At 35.5% G+C, this 21,734-nt stretch overlaps 1 protein-coding gene across 4 annotated transcripts in view; it reads right to left on the bottom strand.

Annotated features, from left to right (window-relative positions):
* Window positions 1-21,734, bottom strand: part of MCAM (melanoma cell adhesion molecule) — a 159,751-nt gene that overhangs the window by 9,275 nt on the left and 128,742 nt on the right. For all 4 annotated transcript variants that reach the window (XM_053691370.1, XM_053691369.1, XM_053691368.1 and 1 more), the window contains exon 8: window positions 8,577-8,730. In XM_053691370.1, coding sequence (XP_053547345.1) covers window positions 8,577-8,730 — 154 coding nt within the window. The remainder of the gene's footprint in view (window positions 1-8,576; window positions 8,731-21,734) is intronic.

The following is a 21,734-nucleotide window of genomic DNA, read 5'->3' on the forward strand; positions in this document are numbered from 1 at the left end:
GCTTAATTCTCTCTACAAAATGTAATAATGCTACTATTGCCAGACTCAGATTTTCTCTCTTCTTTCAAAATTATCTGGAACAAAGAACAGACTCTTGGAGCTTACTGTAAATATATGTTTAAAGAAGAAAACTAGAAATACGACAGTCACCAATATTAAGTTTAGCAGTTCTGTTGTTCACCAATGCTAGATCTATAATTGGACCTGGAGGGACTATGTCATTGGATGGGAGGGTAAACAGGCAGATCCCATTATGGCTGACTGTTAATGTCTCTTATTATTTAAGGCCTGATCATCACAAATTTAACTGCATGGAATTAAATCTATTTTTTTAGCATTATATATGTTTTGAGCTTCAATTTGTGAGACTGCTATGATTTAGATTGTAATGAATGGAGCGTTGGAGAGTTGGGGTTGTTATTTCATTCTTGGGCCCTAGCTTCTTTATGATGGCTTCGAAATATCCTCAATGGGTCAATTTCCAATGTGTTTCCTAAGCTCCCAAGCTCACATTTTGTGTAAAGTATTACAATGTACATCCTTACTTAAAGGGTCATTCAAGTCAACTTTTTACTTATGCATCAGAAATGATTCACTGTATTGCAAAAGAGCTTTGGACAAAACACGTGTATTTAAAGCATTTATAACTGTATTTTTTAAAGAAAAATATGCATTGATTTGCAGGCCTATTGGATGTTGTTTATTTTACTTCCTTTGTTGTAGCCAATCAGTAAGAGATATAGGCAAGCTTGTGCATATATGTGGAGCACTTTATGGCAGCACCTTTGCAAGAATGTTATCCATTTGTAAGAGTACTAGATGGCAGCCCTATTTCCTGTCATGTGGTGCTCCAAATTCCTGCAAAGTTTTTTTTTTTTTTTTTAACTTTTAAATTAATAGGGTTGCCAGGTGCCCAGTATTCAACTGGTCAGTCCTGTATTTTTGTGAAGATGTTGCTGGACAGCTTTCTAAAATACTGGACGCTTAAAGGGACACTAAACACAAACATTTTCTTTCATGATTCAGGTAGAGAATATAATTTTAAACAACATTTAAATTTAATTATAATATTTAATTGTATTAATTCTTTAGCTATCCTTTGTTGAGGAGATAGCAATGTATATGGGTGAGCCAATCACAAGAGGCATCTATGAGCAGCAACCGCTCCATAACTTTTCCACCTGCTCTGAGGCGGTAGACAGAATCGATCGAATACGATTGGTTTGATTGACACCCCCTGCTAGCGGCTGATTGGCCGTGAATCTGAAGGGGGCAGCATTGCACCAGCAGTTCACAAGGACTGCTTGTGCAATGATAAATACCGACAGCGTATGCTGTCCGCATTTATTGATGTGCAGCGGACATGATACACTACTTTGTATCATGTCCGCTCGCACATTGATAAATATAGCCCTATGGGTTTTTAAATGTACAAAGCCTCCTATGCCTCAATGCATTACCTATATGGAGCAGAAAGAAATATAAATAAGTCAAGGGGGTCAAATCATTACTATCTGAGTGTATTGGAGCAGCTAAAAAGGTATTATGATTGATTTGTGATACTTGCAGAAATGCCTGTTCAATTGTGAAAAATGTTCATGGTTGGATCAAGAGTGGGGGCTTTTGGGGGAAGCAATGTGTGACCCCCGCCCCCAACTATCATCGTTCCAAGACATTGTCCAGTATTTTTGTGGTGGACAGCTGGCACCCCTAATAATTAAATATTTTATGAAGAACTACATTTTGAGGTATCTGACCATTTAAACAGGCTAGCTCACCTCAACTACTCTCAAGTGTTAATTCCTGTTACTGCATGAAGTATCTGACTATATTAACATCCTTATCATTTCAGCAGAAAGTGTATTTAAACTTCTTTTCAATTACTGTTCTATTTCATATAAAATAGACATTAAAGGGATACTAAACCCACATTTTTTCTTTCATGATTCAGATAGAGCATGCAATTTTAAGGAGCTTTCTAATTTAATTATATTATTAATTTTTCTTCATTCTCTTGCTATTTTTATTTAAAAAGCAGGAATTTGAAGCTTAGAAGCCAGCCCATTTTAGGTTCAGCACCCTGGATAGCACTTGCTTATTGGTGGCTACATTTAGCAAATCAATAAGCAAGCATAACCCAGGTTCTGAACCAAAAATGGGCCGGCTCCTAATCTTCAAATTCCTACTTTTTAAATAAAGTTAGCAAGAGAACAAAGAAAAATTGATAATATGAGAAAATTAGAAAGTTGCTTAAAATTGCATGCTCTATCTGAATCATGAAAAAAAAATGGGTTTAGTGTCCCTTTTAATCATATGCCGCATGCTAAAAATTAACATAGGCTTTTCCTAAATAATAATAATACAAAAATATTAAACACATGCAAATGAGTTAAACACAAAGGCCTCGCTTCCATTGAGTCGTAATTCAGTTTGCGTGCACTCGCAAACCGTTAAATATGCTGTCGAAAGCAATAGCGTTTAACGACTGTTTCCAATGGCGCGTTATACCTCAATATCGGCTGCCGGACTTCGGCTGCCGAAAAGATTTTCGCGTCCCATAGAAAGTAATAGAAGCCGTTAATCGATAAATTATACCAGGTTTCCATTGAAAGCGCTAACCGTTAATACACTGTCGGAGGCTGTCGATACATTGAGACATATTACCCCCAGCTCAACTAGGTGTATAGGAGGAAAAAGAGCTTTTTTGAGGCCTGTTTCTCATTGAAATTGCAAATCCCAAAGAAATTATGAGTGTTTCAATGTACAAATAACATTATATATGCTACATTTATTGGTCCTATGTATAGGAATATTTGCACCCATGTTGTCATAGAAATATCAATATGTATGTACATATAAAAATATATGCAAGCACCACAATTATGGAGCGACCTCCCGCACACTTTCAAACCTTCCCCATGCCTAATATTCTTTAAGAGATCCCTCTCTACATATCTCAAAACAGAATGCACCTGTCATTGTTGATTATATATTTCCTACCTGTTCTATGTTACATTTTTGGGCATATGTATTATTATTTTTTATTTTATTTTATTGTACCCATTGTATCAATGCAATGTTTTGTGTACCCAGGACATACTTGAAAACTATAGAAATCTCAATGTATCTTTCCTGGTAAAATATTATAAAAATAAATAAAATATCTACCTATTCAAAATGAAACCTTTGCCCAGGGATGCTATATATAATCTCAATACATATAGAAAAATAATTCAAAGTAAATAAGTTGTTTATAATGAAGATGAGTTTTATTATTACAGATTTACCCTCATTCAAATGTAATTTTCAATGTGAAAATCATATTTATTCAATACAAAACGATAACACATTAAAGTTATAATGTGTCATAGTACTAATATTTATAAAATATATGTAATGTCATGTCTGCTAAAGCAGATAATACATTTGCAATATTTAGACTATTAACCAAAATACATACGTGCTTAATATTACATACTTCAAGAGATATGAAGTATTGTCTTTAACATGGAATTATTGAAACAATTTAAAAGTGCATTGTGCATTGGTCCCAGGGAGAGTCTGTGTCTGTTCATATGATGTCAATTAAAATGTATTAATCACCTCTATATCATGGCAATCACATATATGTTGTGTATACATCATTGCTTAAATATCATAAAGATACATTTATCTAATTATTCTAAATATTGAATAATAATCTTGACAAAAAGGAGTGCATTAGTCATGATAGGTATTAGTCATGATAGGTATATATTTCAGATATTACATTCCACATAGGACTAGAATGAATGCAAGGTGTTTGGCCATATCAACAGGAAGGAATATTTACTTTTCAACTCTTCTATAACTGTATAAGCCTTATTAGCTTCATCTGAAGGAGCAAACAACATATGCTTGTGGAATATAAATCATAACATTTACACATGTCACGTTGACCAATGTTAGATAGCATATACTGTATAAATTTCAGACACGTATCCCCAAGTATTCTTAAACGGCATAATATCCTCAATAAAAGGACACATACATTTATCAACAATGTACACCTGCATATTAATTGACATCATGTGAAATAAAAATGAATAAAGCTGTTAATGTTTTGAAAATAAACAGCTATTAAAACAATTTTGAAATATATTTTCTAATTTGGATTAGAAAAATATATGCATATTTATGAGATGGAAATCACACTTAAGAAAGTGCTTCATACAAAAAAATTAGATATTATATATCTGTAAATAATTTAAAAAGAAAAATACTTATTAATGCTTGCGGCGGGATTTGGCCTTTGGAGGAGAGGTACTTGGGATGGAAGTGTGGCGTCTTGGGCGACGCACACCAGCTGACTGGGAGGCTAAAACATGCGATTCAGGGTCCTGCAGGGAGATAACAGAGGATGCGAGTGAGGAGGGAGTTTGCGGCCTATCTGCAAGCCTCTCCACTGCCTCTGCCAGGCGGACGAGTGCGGCATTATGTATGTCCATCTGGCTCTGTAGCCTCCTGAAATCATGCTGCTGCTGGAGCCTAGTAAGTCTAAGCTCCCTGTGAATGAGCCTCAGTAGAGCATCCTGCTGGGACTGTGCGGGGATATTGGATTCCATGGGGGGCACTTGTGGCTGTATAGGTGTCTCCGGCACATATTCCTGGCTCTGTGTGAGGTTGTCGTCACTCAGTCTTGGGGACTGTGTGGGTGGCTCAATATCCAATTGAGGACAGACATTGGTGGGGGGTGGTGGTGATTGTTGTTGTGGTGGTAGTGGTGGCGGCATTTGTTGTGCCATGGGAGGGTGCTGAATCTGTTGTTGAGGTGGCATATAGTACATATGCTGCGGTGGAGGATGCATCTGCTGATGCTGTGGTGATGAAGGAGGCATCTGCTGATGCTGTGGTGATGAAGGAGGCATCTGCTGATGCTGTGGTGATGAAGGATGCATCTGCTGATGCTGTGGTGGTGGAGGATGCATCTGATAATGCTGTGGTGGAGGATGCATCTGATAATGCTGTGATGAAGGATGCATCTGCTGATGCTGTGGTGGTGGAGGATGCATCTGATAATGCTGTGGTGGAGGATGCATCTGATAATGCTGTGGTGGAGGATGCATCTGATAATGCTGTGGTGGAGGATGCATCTGATAATGCTGTGGTGGAGGATGCATCTGATAATGCTGTGATGAAGGATGCATCTGCTGATGCTGTGGTGGTGGAGGATGCATCTGATAATGCTGTGGTGGAGGATGCATCTGATAATGCTGTGGTGGTGGAGGCTGCATCTGATGATATGTCCTCCCAGATGAATATGGGGATGGGCCAGGAACATTTTCAACCTCATAGGCCAGTGGCTGTTGCTCATCTCCTTCAAGTATGCTGAGGTAGGAGTATCCAGCTTCAATAACATCCCCCTCCTCCTCCTCACTGAATTCCGGAACATCACTGGCCTCCGGTCTTGTTGAGGACTCATACTCATGTTCCAATTCTGAAAAATAAATTGTAATTATAAATTAATCTGATGAAACATCTAACATTTGAAAATCAAATTTATAGATATAGTTTTATATATATATATATATATAAAATCTATACCCTTGCTTGTTTGAGCAGATAGCCACTCCAGAAATCAGGATGAATATATCCACTACAACTATGTTAAGATGCCATTAAAGGGGCAATGAAGTACAAATTAAACTTTCATGATTCAGACAGAGCATGCAAATTTAGTCAACTTTTTATATTTTACTCCTATTATCATATTTTCTTCCTTCTCTTGGTATCTTTATTTGAGAAGCAAGAATGTAAAGCTTAAGAGCCAGACAATTTTTGTTTCAGAACCTGGGTTGCTGTTGCTTATTGGGTGGCTAAATGTAGCCACCAATCACGAGCGCTAGCCAGGGTTCTGAACCAAAAATGCAAAGTCTCCATAGCTTACATTCCTACTTTTTCAAATAAAGATACCAAGAGAACAAAGAAATATTGATAATAGTAGTACATTAGAGAGTTGCTTAAAATTGCTGCTCTATCTGAATCATGAAATAAAAACATTGGGTTTACTATCACTTTACGTTACTGTGCAAATTAGACTTTGAACCATGTAAAACATTACTTGTACTAATCCTACCTAGGTATGTTTTCCACTGATGCTTGAACACAATTGATTACTAAACATATATAATATATGAACATTCTATATTCTGTATTACACATGTGTATGATTACATTTATATTTTAAAAAACAAAGCCGATATATATTTCTGATGTTAACATATATTTGTTAGAAATAAAACATTTATTACATATGATATTTAATATTCACCTTCATGGACCTCTTCAGCTGGCACTGATGTGTCCATTGTCCCCTTACATCCTAGGACAGATTCATCTGAGATGACATTGGCCATCATCTCCTCCCATGACCTTAGGTGTATTCTCTTGCTAGGACCACCACCTGTCCCACGTGCATATTTGGCCTGCTGTGCCAGCTTAGCTTTGGTTTCCCTCCTGCAGTCATGATAGCGGTGTTTAATGCTGGCAGTAGAACGATTACGTCCTAAGCAGCTGACTGCCACTCAAATCTCCTCCCACAGCTTATTCCGGACAGCCGGCCTCAGGTTAGGGTTCTCCAGCTGAGCTGCCCTCTCCAAGTATGCCTCAACAAGAGCCTCCTTCTCCTCCTCAGAGTACCTCTCCTCTCTTAGCCTGCCCTTCACACCTGAAGGGCCAGCAGACACAGACTCTCCCTCCTGTGACTGGGGACCAGCCCTCTCTACCTCCTCTGTCCCTGCAGGCTGTGACAGGCTACCACCAGCCCCACCCCCAGTTGCCACAGTCTGCCCCACTTTCCCTTTTCTTTTTGTGCCTAGCTGAGGCTGACTCCTCCTCACTCCTCCCACCTCCATTCCTCTTCCACCCTCTCTCCTTCCCTCCTCTGCCAGGGTTTGAGGAAGGACAAATCCTCCACCCAAACCTCGGCCCCTATTCCTGCCCATACTACTCCCTACTTCCCCCCTCCCCCTCCCTCTATCCACCCTCACCACTGCCCTCCCCCTAGCCACCCCCTTCCCAACTCCACTAGGCCTATCCATCCCTTTCTCCTTCCTCCCTAACTCTAACCTAACACTAAAGTCCCTAGCTTACCTAACTACACTAATTCACCTAACTAAACCCTAAATTAAATAGCCCCAAAACTAACTACCTAACCTATCTAGACCCTAACTATCTATATTCTATATCCCTCAAAATAAAAATAAAATGTGGGGGTGAAAATAAACCAAGGGATGTAAATGAAAAAGGAAAAACTAAGGAGGATTAGAACAAAATTATAGAAAAATAATAAGGGATGCAAATTAAGAAAGGGGTGAGCTATATAGTCAAATGAAACAAAAAATATGGGATGTTAAAAAAAAAAAAAATAGGATGGGCAAAATGTATATATAAAAAAACAAGTTATATAGTGAGGAAGGGAAGGGTAGTCAAAGGGGGGATGGGAAGTGGAATAAGGGGATTAATGAAAGGAGTAATAAAGGAAGATGGGGATATGGGGGTTAATGAAAAAAAAAATGTGAATGTGTTTGTATCAAATAAAAGTGTGTATGTGTGTGTGTGTGTGTATTTGTGTGTATAAACTAATGTGTGTTAATTAACTAATGTATGGATGTGTGTGTGTGTTCCTAATATTATATGAGGCCTACAATAAGAATATATGAAAATAAAATATCAAACTCTCCACTAACTCTCAAACAACTCTCAAAAACCCAAAACTCCTACCAACGCAACTAGCTCCCGTGTCTTTCTCTCTAGAGGCGATCACAGGTAAAGAGCGCAGGCGCAAACCGTTATTCTTATAGACAGAGGTCGGGTTACCATGGCAATGCACTTGTTATGGCGCGCTTTTCGACAAATCCGACATCGGTTGGCAACGCAAACTTACGTACGGCCGAAAAGAGCGACTGCGCGCAACACGCTAATCTTTTCAATGGAAACCTGGTACTAAAATGGAGCTGTAAATTACTCTTAGCTGTCGTCCGCTTCGGTAGCTTACGGCTCCATTTTTAACGACTCAATGGAAGCGAGGCCATAGTTGCATGTTCTATCTGATGCATGAAAATTTAATTTTGACCTCTATTTCCATTTTAATTTATTTTGACTAACTTGAAATTTTATTAAGAAAATATATATATATGGAAATATTAAAGGAAGCAAAGCAAAGTAACTGAAAGAGAATACGGCTCGATTTATTAAAAATTCTCCAGTATGGAAATAAATCATGCATACACTTTTTTTATTTTGAACATTATATTTTAATCAGTGTGTCTCCTTCACATTCAGAACTCTGACTATCAAGATAAACAGCTCTCAAGCTAAAATTCGCCTTTATATAATTCTTTGAGGAGCCTCACATCACTAACAAGACTTTTTTTTTTAATAATCTGAGAGCTTTAAAGAATTGGGTCCTATTTATGAAAAAAGACAGAAGAATAAAAAAAAAATATATACTGTATGTAATGAAGGGGCAGAGCATAGCTTCTCATTGTAATAAATATACAAGTATCTGATCTCCATTCCAAGAGTGGTTGACTTACAATGCACATGTAGTTCGATATCTGCCCGCAGTTCAATATTTGGGTCATCACTATTAATATCAAATCCTAAACAGTAATAGCCACCAGATGCCTCTCGTTTAACGTTCTCCAGAATCAGAGTAGACCCATCGTATGTTTTATCCTCTTGGTCTACCTAGGAAGATAAAGGAGAGCACTAGTTGTAGAGTGAAGTATAGATTAAGAAAAAGGTAACGAGTGTATTAGAGATCATCATCAGATTCCTGAAACAAAACCTTTACAAGTCTTTTCACTTTCCACTCCACAATACTTGTAGGTACACAAAACTAAATGCCCTACAGCTCACCCCATACACTTACACTGCTTTTGTTTTATAATGTTAATCTATATTCTCTTTAATTAAAGGGAATTAAAACACAAAAACATATATACTCTAATATGTGAGAGCATTTTATTATTGCACTTTTGCTTGTGTATAAATGTGTGCTTAACCCCTGCATAGTCATTAAACACATAATTAAAGTCAGCTCCAGAGAAGCAATGCACTACTGGGAGCTAGTTGAGCACACCTGATGAGCCAATCACAAGACAAAAGTATGTAGCCACCAATCACAAGATAGCTCCCAATAGTGTAGTAAATGTATATATTCATTTCAACAAAGGATACCAAGAGTACATTTGAAAATTGAGAGGAATTTAAAAGTGCCTTAAAATTACATGTTATATTGTGTTAAATAATGTGTTTGTACTGGATCGGAGGTTATAGGAGGTGGGAATAGCCAGGTAGGGTGGGAGCTTCCCAGAAAAGCTCTTACACACATTTAATATTCTTATATTTTTATTCAAAGAGAAATTAGTTATAATCTTTTTTTCAAAGAGAAACGGTGATAGGTCTCAGAATTTAGACCTCTAGGGTATAGTGTGTCAAATCTATATATTAGTTTGGCTTCCTTAATAAGCAGTTTCTTCTCAATGTCTCCAGCTCTCTTTAACCTTACATATGCCCCAGTATTTTAGGTCATTACTTCTCCCTTTATGTACATCCTTAAAATGCTTATATAAGTTTGTCTTATCTATTTTGTTATCAATATAACATAAGTGCTCCCTAATTCTGTCTCTTAATAACCTTTTTGTTTCACCAATATATATTAAATTACATGTGCACTGTAGTGCATATATTATGTTTTTATGTGTACATCTAATCAAATCTTTAATGGTGTATTCCTCATTAGTACTGTATGAGGAATAATAAAACACTTTTTTTGTGCTGTGATGGCATGCTCTGCGTGTATAACATGGGTAAAAACCCATTCTTTTGTTACCTTTTAAATCTAAATATTTTTGTGATTTTCTATTTTTGTTTTGTCTAAAATCACTTGGTGCTAAGATGGATTTTAGATTTTGTGCTCTTCTGAATACAAACTTTGGTTTAGGGGATAGTAAATCTCCTAAAAGTGGGTCTGCTTTAAGTAAGTGCCAGTGTTTTCTCACTATCTTCTTAATGATCCCATTGTCTACTATAGTCTGTTATAAACGGAATGTTTATTTCTGTGATTTTCTCATTATCTATAGATGATTGCTCTTTTTTCTATCAATTGACTTTGCTTTTGAGACTGCTGTGTTAATTGTGTCTTCTCTATAACCCCTTTCACTGAACTTATCTAAAAGAGTGATGGCTTGATTTTCAAAATCCTCTATCCTTGAGCATTTTTTTCTTATTCTTATACATTGTCTCATCGATATGTTTTCTTTCCATCTACTAAGATGGCAACTCTGTGCATGGATATAATTATTGGAGTCAACCTCTTAAAATGGGTCTTTGTCTCTATTTTATTATCAACTATCATTATATCTAGATCTAAAAAGGGTATTGTTGATGTACTGAAGTTGTATGTGAAAATTAACCCTTTGTTGTTATTGTTCATATTATTGAACATCTGTACCAGTCCTGTCTCGGGACCTTTCCAAATTAGTAGAAGGTCATCAATGTATCTCTTATTGAGTACAAGGTTTGCACCATAGCTATTGCCAAAGAATAAATTCTCTTCCCAGTCTCCCATAAAGAGATTGGCATAGCTAGGTGCAAACCTTGTACCCATGGCTGTTCCTTCTGTTTGGAGGAAATATTTCCCCTCAAATGAGAAATAATTATTCTCCAGAATGAAACTAATACTTTTAAGAATAAATTCCATTTGCTCTTTAGACATTATTAGATCTTTTTTCAGGTATTTCTCTACTGAATTTAATCCTATCTTGTGATCTATAAGGGTGTAGAGCAACGTAATGTTGCAAGTTGCTAGGATCATATCTTTTTCCCATACTATATTTTCTATTAACTTTAATACCTGCGTGGAGTCTTTTAAATATGTGTTTAGACTCTTTACATGTTTTTGAAGGAATTTGTCAACATATTGAGAGAGATTAGCAGACATAGAATTTATGCCAGAAATTATAGGCCTCCCTGGTGGGTTAGAGAGGTCTTTATGTATTTTGGGTAGGAAATAGAAGATGGGAATCCTTGGAAAACAGGGCTTTAGAAACCTATATTCCTTTTCATTTAGGATTCTTATCTTCTTTCCCTCTGTTAATATTTTTTTTATCTTTGTTAAGAATCTACTAGTGGGGTTTAAGTCCAGTTTTTATATGCTTTTTGGTTGTTGAGTAGTCTATGTGCTTCAGTAAAATATTGTTCTGTATCCATGACAAAAAAACCCTTTGTCTGCTGGTTTGATGGTGACATTCTCATTTCTTTGTAGATCTGTTATTATCTTTCTATCCATCTTATTTAATTTGTTTTTTATATATTTCGAGGGGCAGCTTTTTTTAATATCTTGTAGTACAAGCTTTATAAAAGTTTCTATATTACTTCCTTTAGTGAAGGTTGGATTAAACCTAGACTTTGGTTTAAGATCTATGTGTTGGAAATTATTTCTTTCAGTACTGTTTTTATGTATGTTTGTTATAATTTGTCTCTCTAATGGTTGTTTAATAAAAACCTCTTTATTGTTAAATTCCTTACAATGTTTTTGCATGTATACTGTATGTGTGTGGAATTTACTCATCCTTATAGTAGGTGCAAATGAGAGTCCTAGAGAAAGAACTCTTTCTTCTTCCTCTTTTAGTTTTGTCTTACTAATATTAAAAATACACTGTTTTTGTATTTGTTTATTCTTATTTATTCTCTCCATCTTTTTGGCTTGTTTACTGATCCCCTTTCCTCTCTTTCTTCTTGTGCTCTTTTTCTTGTTTACATAGGTTTTCTTTCCTCACACTCTCTCCTCAGAAGATCTCTGGAGGTGCTTTCCCTTAGAGGGCTTTTCTCTAAAAAAACCCTTTTTTTCATGTGTTAGGTCTACCTGGTTCTCATAATCATTAAGGGGTTCAAATCTGTTCCTTACAGGGATATAATTGCGGTCCCTATTTTGATCTGCCCATCTGTTTTTCTGTCTATTCTGAAATTTTCTTTCCTTTTGTGCCCTCCAATCCTGTTGATTTTGCCCATATTGTCTTTCATGTTGGTATTTTACATAATCTCTATTATATCTTTGACCTTGGTAATTTCTATTAGTGTGGCAAAGTAATCTGGGCCTGAGAATGTATTTCTTGGATCATAATTCCTATTAAAATTATTCCTATAGTTACCGTTATGATTTGTGTATTTGTATGTGCCAGTGTAATGGTCATTAGTGTTAAGTCTATTAGAGTATCTATAGGTGTATTCTTGTTGCATATTTCTACCTCTGTTCTCCCAAGTTCTATTGTAATTTCTTCTCTGATGTTTTACCTCAACCCATGAGTTTTGTCTTCCCCTCTGATTGTGACTAATTGGAGTATATTTTACAATATTTCTATACTCTATTTGCTTTGATGGATTTTCGATTTGAAACTCATTATTTTCCCTATCAGTAATATTCCTTTCCATTTTCCTCCATTTCGTTCTTAGTAGATCTTTATTTAGTACAGTGGGGGAAAAAAGTATTTAGTCAGCCACCAATTGTGCAAGTTCTCCCACTTAAGAAGATGAGAGAGTCCTGTAATTTTCATCATAGGTATACCTCAACTATGAGAGACAAAATGTGGAAACAAATCCAGACAATCACATTATCTGATTTGGAAAGAATTTATTTGCAAATTATGGTGGAAAATAAGTATTTGGTCACCTACAAACAAGCAAGATTTCTGGCTCTCACAGACCTGTATCTTCTTCTTTAAGAGGCTCCTCTGTCCTCCACTCATTACCTGTATTAATGGCACTTGTTTGAACTCAGTATAAAAGACACCTGTCCACAACCTCAAACAGTCACACTCCAAACTCCACTATGGTGAAGACCAAAGAGCTGTCGAAGGACACCAGAAACAAAATTGTAGACCTGCACCAGGCTGGGAAGATTGAATCTGCAATAGGCTAGCAGCTTGGTGTGAAGAAATCAACTGTGGGAGCAATAATTAGAAAATGGAAGACATACAAGACCACTGATAATCTCCCTCAATCTGGGGCTTCACGTAAGATCTCACCCCGTGGGGTCAAAATGATCACAAGAACAGTGAGCAAACATCCCAGAACCACATGGGGGGACCTAGTGAATGACCTGCAGAGAGCTGGGACCAATGTAACAAAGGCTACCATCAGTAACACACTACGCCGCCAGGGACTCAGATCCTGCAGTGCCAGATGTGTCCCCCTGCTTAAGCCAGTACATGTCCGGGCCCGTCTGAAGTATGCTAGAGAGCATTTGGATGATCCAGAAGTGGATTGGGAGAATGTCATATGGTCAAATGAAACCAAAGTAGAACTGTTTGGTAGAAACACAACTTGTCGTGTTTGGAGGAGAGAGAACACCATACCTACTGTGATGCATGGGGGTGGCAACATCATGCTTTGGGGCTGTTTCTCTGCAAAGGGAACAGGACGACTGATCCATGTACATGAAAGAATGAATGGGGCCATGTATTTTGAGATTTTGAGTGCAAACCTCCTTCCATCAGCAAGGGCATTGAAGATGGAACGTGGCTGGGTCTTTCAGCATGACAATGATCCCAAACACACCGCCCGGGCAATGAAGGAGTGGCTTCGTAAGAAGCATTTCAAGGTCCTGGAGGGGCCTAGCCAGTCTCCAGATCTCAACCCCATAGAAAACCTTTGGAGGGAGTTGAAAGTCTGTGTTGCCTAGCGACAGCCCCAAAACATCACTGCTCTAGAGGAGATCTGCATGCAGGAATGGGCCAACATACCAGCAATAGTGTGTGACAACCTTGTGAAGACTTATAGAAAATGTTTGACCTCTGTCATTGCCAACAAAGGATATATAACAAAGTATTGAGATTAACTTTTGATATTGACCAAATACTTATTTTCCACCATAATTTTCAAATACATTCTTTCCAAATCAAATAATGTGATTGTCTGAATTTGTTTCCACATTTTGTCTCTCATAGTTGAGGTATACCTATGATGAAAATTACAGGCCTCTCTCATCTTCTTAAGTGGGAGAACTTGCACAATTGGTGGCTGACTAAATACTTTTTTCCCCCCACTGTATGTCTAACCTTTCTATCATAACTTTCTGCCTTTCCCTGTATTCAGTCTCTAACTTCCTATCTTTCAATTTTTATTTTAGTTCTAGTAGGTCTGACTCTATTTGTATCAATGTTTCTTTTCTTGAGCATTTTAATATATAAATTAGATCATTAGAGGCTTTTTTTTTAAACGTTCTCCCATTCCTTTTCTAAGGTATTACTTAAAGAGAAAGTACATGTTTTGCTTAGCTGTAATCCCCTTAAAATGATTTCTTTACTTGTATATCTATTCAGAAATACTGGCTCCATTTTTTGTTTTAATTCTTTTATTAGCGTTTTTTCTAGTTCTTTCATAACTGCATTTAAATAATTTATTGTGGGTTTGCACGCCTCACTGGTTTTTAAATCCTCTTTTAATTCATTAATGATTTTGTCCCTAAAGTCAAAAATATCCTCCATACTTTGGAGATGGCTTGCAGCAGAAAAGAGGAAAATATATGTTTGAATATATGTGTGTATTAGTACTGCGCTGGCCAAAGATAAGAGATATCAAACCCTACTAGAGACACACCTTCCTCAAAAATGTGTAATAAGTTATAAAAGTAGAAATATTAATAGAGGGCGCTAAAAAAGCTAAATATATCACAGAAATGCTGTAGACAGATATAGTGTCTATATATACAATTTTACAACATCAACCCTGTCACGAATACCTAAGGATTTAGCTGCTAAGGGGTTAATTCTGTTTAGTTTGTGAACTAAAAACAGTTGTTTGTTTTTTAAGAAGAACTGTGTGCTGTGTTAGGTAAGCACATGATTTCTATTTGATGTGCCAGAACCCCTAATAAATAGTTTTTAAGGCCCATTTCACCAAATGTTATTGTGTATGCATTGAGTCATAAAGCCAGTCAACCTGTTAGCTCCAGAGATACAAATCAGTGCCTCTTCCCATATCCTGATGAGGTCAATAAAAGGACATTGGTACAATGTAGATATGTGTTTAAAACATGTTATGACATTAAATGAAGGGAAAAATGGCAACCATGTCATATTTGGTATCAAATTGATTCTCACAATGTAAATAAGAGATCGCCCTTTTGTCTAGATGTAAATGGAAGTATCTAGCAGAAATTTTAATGGGTTCTATAATTTCAGGCAAAGACTTAGAGTTTATTGAAGGTCATAAAAGATAGGGGGGTTTCTTAACCCTGCCAGGAGGGTGTGGTCAGGCAACTTGATCTCTGAAAAATATGTATAAGAATCTGGTGTTTTAACAATAAAATTGTCATTCTTACAAGGGAGGCTGTGACAACACAGAGTAAGGACCCAATTGCGTCATACCATCTCTCTGGTAACAGATTTCAAAGACTAGTACAGTATATGGTGTCTATTTTCTTCTTTTTATTTTAACCTGTTTGCTTGTGTGTAATTTTATTTGTAACAACTTTTTATTAATAATGCATTGTGCATAATATTTTTGGCATAATAAATAATTCCTTTATTAAGCTTTGGCCTTTGTCTAATAATTGAACCACGTTACTGAAAGAGACTGGAGTATTAGAACTGTATATTTTAGATTATTTTCTGCTAAATTGTATTCTGAGAGTTAATGTATAAGTCTGGGTTTTCCCTTAGTAATTTCCCTTTAATAAATCATAAGTGGTGGCAGCATAGATATTATAGTTAGTTTAGTGTAGGTGGCATTAAAGGGGAGTTTTGGGCATTTCTTTTTCGTCTAATACAGACTGGAGAGTGTTGTTAACCCTTGCACCCACTGAACTAAATCACAAGCTTGCCTGGTGTTGCTAGATTGTGACATATTAGTGACAGTAGAAGGGGTCTGATAACCCTTTCTGTGCCAAACAAGTGACTGGCGCAGGGTTGATTAATCTTGGTCATCACAAACCCCAACAATAAATTCGCAATATCTATTTAAAAAACCTTTTTTATTTATCAAAGGTCTACAATTAACAACTCAAACATTAAACATTAAATTGGGATATCTCCCATATATATATATAAACACTCCTATATATAATTAAGGAACAGATTTGAACCCCTTAATGATTATGAGAACCAGGTAGACCTAACACATGAAGAAACAGTTGTTTTAGAAAAAAGCCCTCTAAGGGAGGGCACCTCCAGAGATTGTCTGAAGAGAGAGTGGGAGGAAAGAAAACCTATGCAAACAAGAAAAAGAGCACAAGAGGAAAGAGAGGAAAAGGGATCAGTAAACAAGCCAAAAAAGATGGAGAGAATAAATAAGAATAAACAAATACAAAAACAGTGTTTTTGTAATATTAGTAAGACAAAACTAAAAGAGGAAGAAGAAAGCGTTCTTTCTCTAGGACTCTCGTTTGCATCTACTATAAGGATGAGTAAACTCCACACACATATACATGCAAAAAAATTGTAAGGAATTTAGCAATAAAGAGGTTTTTTTTTTATTAAACAACCATTAGAGAGACAAATTATAACAAACAAAAATAAAAACAGTACTGAAAAAAATAATTTCCAACACACAGCTCTTAAACCAAAGTCTAGGTTTAATCCAACCTTCGTAAAAGGTAGTAATATAGAAAATTTTGTGAAGCTTCTACTAAGATATTAAAAAAAGCTGCCCCTCGAAATATATAAAAACAATTTAAATAAGATGGATAGAAAGATAATAACAGATCTACAAAGAAATGAGAATGTCACCATCAAACCAGCAGACAAGGTGGGGGGGGGGATTGTTGTCATGGATACAGAACAATATCTTACTGAAGCACATAGACTACTCAACAACCTAAAAACATAAAAAAACTGGGCTTAAACCCCACTAGTAGATTCTTAACATAGTTAAATAAAATATTAACAGAGGAAAAGAAGATGGGAATCCTTAATGAAAAGGAATATAGGTTTCTAACGCCCTGTTTTCCAAGGATTCCCATCTTCTATTTCCTACCCAAAATACATAAAGACCTCTCTAACCCACCAGGGAGGCCTATAATTTCTGGCATAAACTCTATGTCTGCTAATCTCTCTCAATATGTGGCAAATTCCTTCAAAAACATGTAAAGAGTCTAAACTCATATTTAAAAGACTCCACACAGGTATTAAAGTTAATAGAAAATATAGTATGGGAAAAAGATATGATCCTAGCAACTTGCAACATTACGTCGCTCTACACCATTATAGATCACAAGATGGGATTAAAATCAGTAGAGAAATACCTGAAAAAATATCTAATAATGTCTAAAGAGCAAATGGAATTTATTCTTAAAGTATCAGTTTCATTCTGGAGAATAATTATTTCTCATTTGAGGGGAAATATTTCCTCCAAACAGAAGGAACAGCCATGGGTACAAGGTTTGCACCTAGCTATGCCAATCTCTTTATGGGAGACTGGGAAGAGAATTTCTTCTTTGGCAATAGCTATGGTGCAAACCTAGTACTCTATAAGAGATACATTGATGACCTTCTACTAATTTGGAAAGGTCCCGAGACAGAACTGGTACAGATATTCAATAATATTAACAATAACAACAAAGGGTTAATTTTCACATACAACTTCAGTACATCAACAATACCCTTTTTAGATCTAGATATAATGATAGTTGATAATAAAATAAGAGACAAAACCCCATTTTAAGAGGTTGACTCCAATAATTATATCCATGCACAGAGTTGCCATCTTAGTAGATGGAAAGAAAACATATCGATGAGACAATGTATAAGAATAAGAAAAAAATGATCAAGGATAGAGGATTTTGAAAATCAAGCCATCACTCTTTTAGATAAATTCAGTGAAAGGAAGGGAAGAAACAATTAACACAGCAGTCTCAAAAGCAAAGTCAATTGATAGAAAAAAAACTCATTGAATATAAAGATAAAGAGCAATCATCTATAGATAATGAGAAAATCACAGAAATAAACATTCCGTTTATAACAGACTATAGTGTAGACCAGTGATTTTTAACCTTTTTTTGCAGTGGCACATTTTTTTACATTAAAAAATCCTGTGGCACACCACCATCCCAAAATTTAAAAAAAATCACAAATTGTAGCCTAATACAGCATATAAATATACACATACACACAAACACACACATACTGTATGTATTGTGCTGTTATGCTATGCCTCCTACAAACTACCCCTACACTGGGAGTAAAAAAAAAGCTAAGTTTAAAAAATATGTCACACTGTTGTCAGTCTGCCGTGGCACACCTGAGGATCTCTCACGGCACACTAGTGTGCCACGGCACACTGGTTGAAAAACACTGGTGTAGACAATGGGATCATTAAGAAGATAGTGAGAAAACACTGGCACTTACTTAAAGCAGACCCACTTTTAGGAGATTTACTATCCCCTAAGCCAAAGTTTGTATTCAGAAGAGCACAAAATCTAAAATCCATCTTAGCACCAAGTGATTTTAGACAAAACAAAAATAGAAAATCACAAAAAGATTTAGATTTAAAAGGTAACAAAAGAATGGGTTTTTACCCATGTTATACACACAGAGCATGCCATCACAGCGCAAAAAAGTGTTTTATTATTCCTCATACAGTACTAATGAGGAATACACCATTAAAGATTTGATTAGATGTACACATAAAACCATAATATATGCACTACAGTGCACATGTAATTTAATATATATTGGTGAAACAAAAAGGTTATTAAGAGATAGAATTAGGGAGAACTTATGTTGTATTGATAACAAAATAGATAAGACAAACTTATATAAGCATTTTCAGGATGTACATAACGGGAGAAGTAATGACCTAAAATACTGAGGCATATGTAAGGTTAAAGAGAGCTGGAGACATTGAGAAGAAACTGCTTATTAAGGAAGACAAACTAATATATAGATTTGACACACTATACCCTAGAGGTCTAAATTCTGAGACCTATCACCGTTTCTCTTTGAATAAAAGATTATAACTAATTTCTCTTTGAATAAAAATATAAGAATATTAAATATCAAGACTAATGGATCCATGATAATAATCCTCTGGATACATAAACATGTCCCTATCAGCTATACTACTAAATAATAAAGTGGAAAGGTCATCTAGTAACTCTTAAATTTGCATATAATACCTCACTCTAAGAGATCAGTTCTAATTAGAAATTGTTAAAAAAAACAAACTTGAATCTATGATTTTAAAGCCCTAAATATTTAAATATGCTCAAGTATTGAGCAAAAATAATCCAACTATTGGATCATTATAATCAATGTAAAACATATAAAGATAGTGTCATATAATTCCTAAATATACCACTCTAAGGATTAGTTTTAACAAAAAATATGAGAAAGCAATATCTTTTAATAAGAGAATATATTTCTAATGAATATGAAATGATAATACAGGATTACCACAACTATTGTAAGATATAGAATATAACATAAACATGATTCTAGTCCACAATCTCTAAGTGGAAATAATCACATAATTATGAGGTATAACAGCTGAAGTATGTATAATACAAGCATACCACCTTCAATGTTTTTAATGTTTTAAATGAATCTATAGCATACCACCTTTAACTAAGTGTCATTATTTTTGGGAATCAATGAACAGCCAAAATGTGTATAATATAAGCATACCACCTTTAATGTTTCTAATGTTTTAAATGAATCTGCAGCATACCACCTTTAACTAATTGCCACTATCTTTTGAGCCAATGGAGTTTACTTTGTATAAAAGGATGTGATGTAATGCATGTAACCTATCTTGATAAAGCCCACTATAAGGTGAAACGCGTTGAAGGGACACAGGCTGAATACTTTGAATGCTAAAAACTGGCACAATTATACTGATTACATCTATTTCAGTATCTATATATTGGGACATTGTGGAACATTTGCAAATAACCTGGGTTATAATTCTAGCTTCGACAGAAACAACTTGCTTGCTGTTAGCAGTAAGTGCAAGGAGATCTGTATTGCAACCTATTGATGAAGTTTGCTACTATTTTCGAAAGAAGTCTTTTTGTTTCCAACTCAACTTTACATAAAGTTGCTACATAGAGGATCCATGGTGTGATGTAAGGTAAACTCACGTGAACACTACAGAGGAGCTGTGTAAGACGCTGCACACATGCTGGAATAACTGCGGTAAGGAACAGAAGCAGAGAGCAGAGCTCACGCAGGTAAACCAAAGTGTTGATAATAAGTGTTACAACAAAACCTGTAGGACAATTCCTCCTATGATTTCAAGGTAAATCTGTGTGTCTGCACCTTTACTGTATGCCACTGCATTCTGAAGCAGGAGACTCAATATAAGAGATAGTACCTAAGACGCTGGCTCTCTATAGAGACTTTATTTTATCCTGAAAACAAACTTCCACTAGTACACCTTAAAGACAAGTCGAAGAGGACACCATTTCTATATTAGTGGCTATAGATCAAGTGTTATTTCATTTTTTATTGGTTGTATGCTGTTTTAAAGTTATGAATATACATTCAATACTAGTATTGGCTGATGGTATATCATATTTACCAAGGTGATGTATGTACATTTATTACCAAGTAATTTGTAACTCTGTGTTTGCATATTTAGGTGGTCTATGTACGCACACCACTAATTAATTAATTGATTCGTCTGCTATATACCCTAAAGTTTACTATATTTTACTCTGTATTTTTATTGCATGAAATTGCATTCTAATTATATATAGGAGTGTTTTTATATATATGGGAGACATCCCATTTTAATGTTTAATGTTTGAGTTGTTAATTGTAGACCTTTGATAAATAAAAAAGGTTTTTTAAATAGATATTGCAAATTTACTGTTGGGGTTGATGTTGTAAAATTGTATATATAGACACTATATCTGTCTACAACAATTCTGTGATATCTTTAGCTTTTTTAGCACCCTCTATTAACATTTCTATTTTAAGTTCAGTGGGTGCAAGGGTTAACAACACTCTTTAGTCTGTCCTAGACTTAGAAAAAATGCCCACAACTCCCCTTTAATGCTACCCACACTAAACTATCTCTAAGCTGCTACCATTTAAGATGTATTATATGGGAAATCTTAAGGAAAACCCAGACTAACAAATTAAATCTCAGAATACAATTTAGCAAAAAATAACCTAAAATCACAGTATAAATACTACCAGTCTCTTTCAGTAATGTGGTTCAAATATTAGACAAAGGCAAAACTTATAAAGGAATTATTTAGTATGCAAAAAATTATGTACAGAGCAATTTTAATAAAAAGATGTTAACAAAAAGAATTATACACAAGAAAAAACAGTTTTAAAAATAAAAAGAAGAAATAACAGACCTAAACTTTCCTAGCTTAGATGTCTGTGCCAGGGAGATTGGCAAGAAAAGATGGTCACTCACGCTGTAACAGCCTCCCATGTAGAATGAACAACTTGTATTTTTAGACACAAAATTTTATACCTGTTTCTCTGATATAAAATTGCTTGACCCAACCTTCTTTCAGAGGAGCCAGAAATATCCACTCCTCTCTTTTTACAACAGTTCAGAGTCTTTGTCTGAAATTATATAACATCTTTTATCTTCTGATATGTATATCTATTTTATATACACAGATAAGCAATCCCTAAGTGATGTTGTGAGGAGTATTTTGATACCAAACACCATATATTTTGCATTCTTTATGTTTCTGAGGTATTATTACTTATGAAAACATAAATTAA

This window comes from Bombina bombina, chromosome 8 (assembly GCF_027579735.1).
Source record: "Bombina bombina isolate aBomBom1 chromosome 8, aBomBom1.pri, whole genome shotgun sequence".
NCBI classification, from domain to species: domain Eukaryota; kingdom Metazoa; phylum Chordata; class Amphibia; order Anura; family Bombinatoridae; genus Bombina; species Bombina bombina.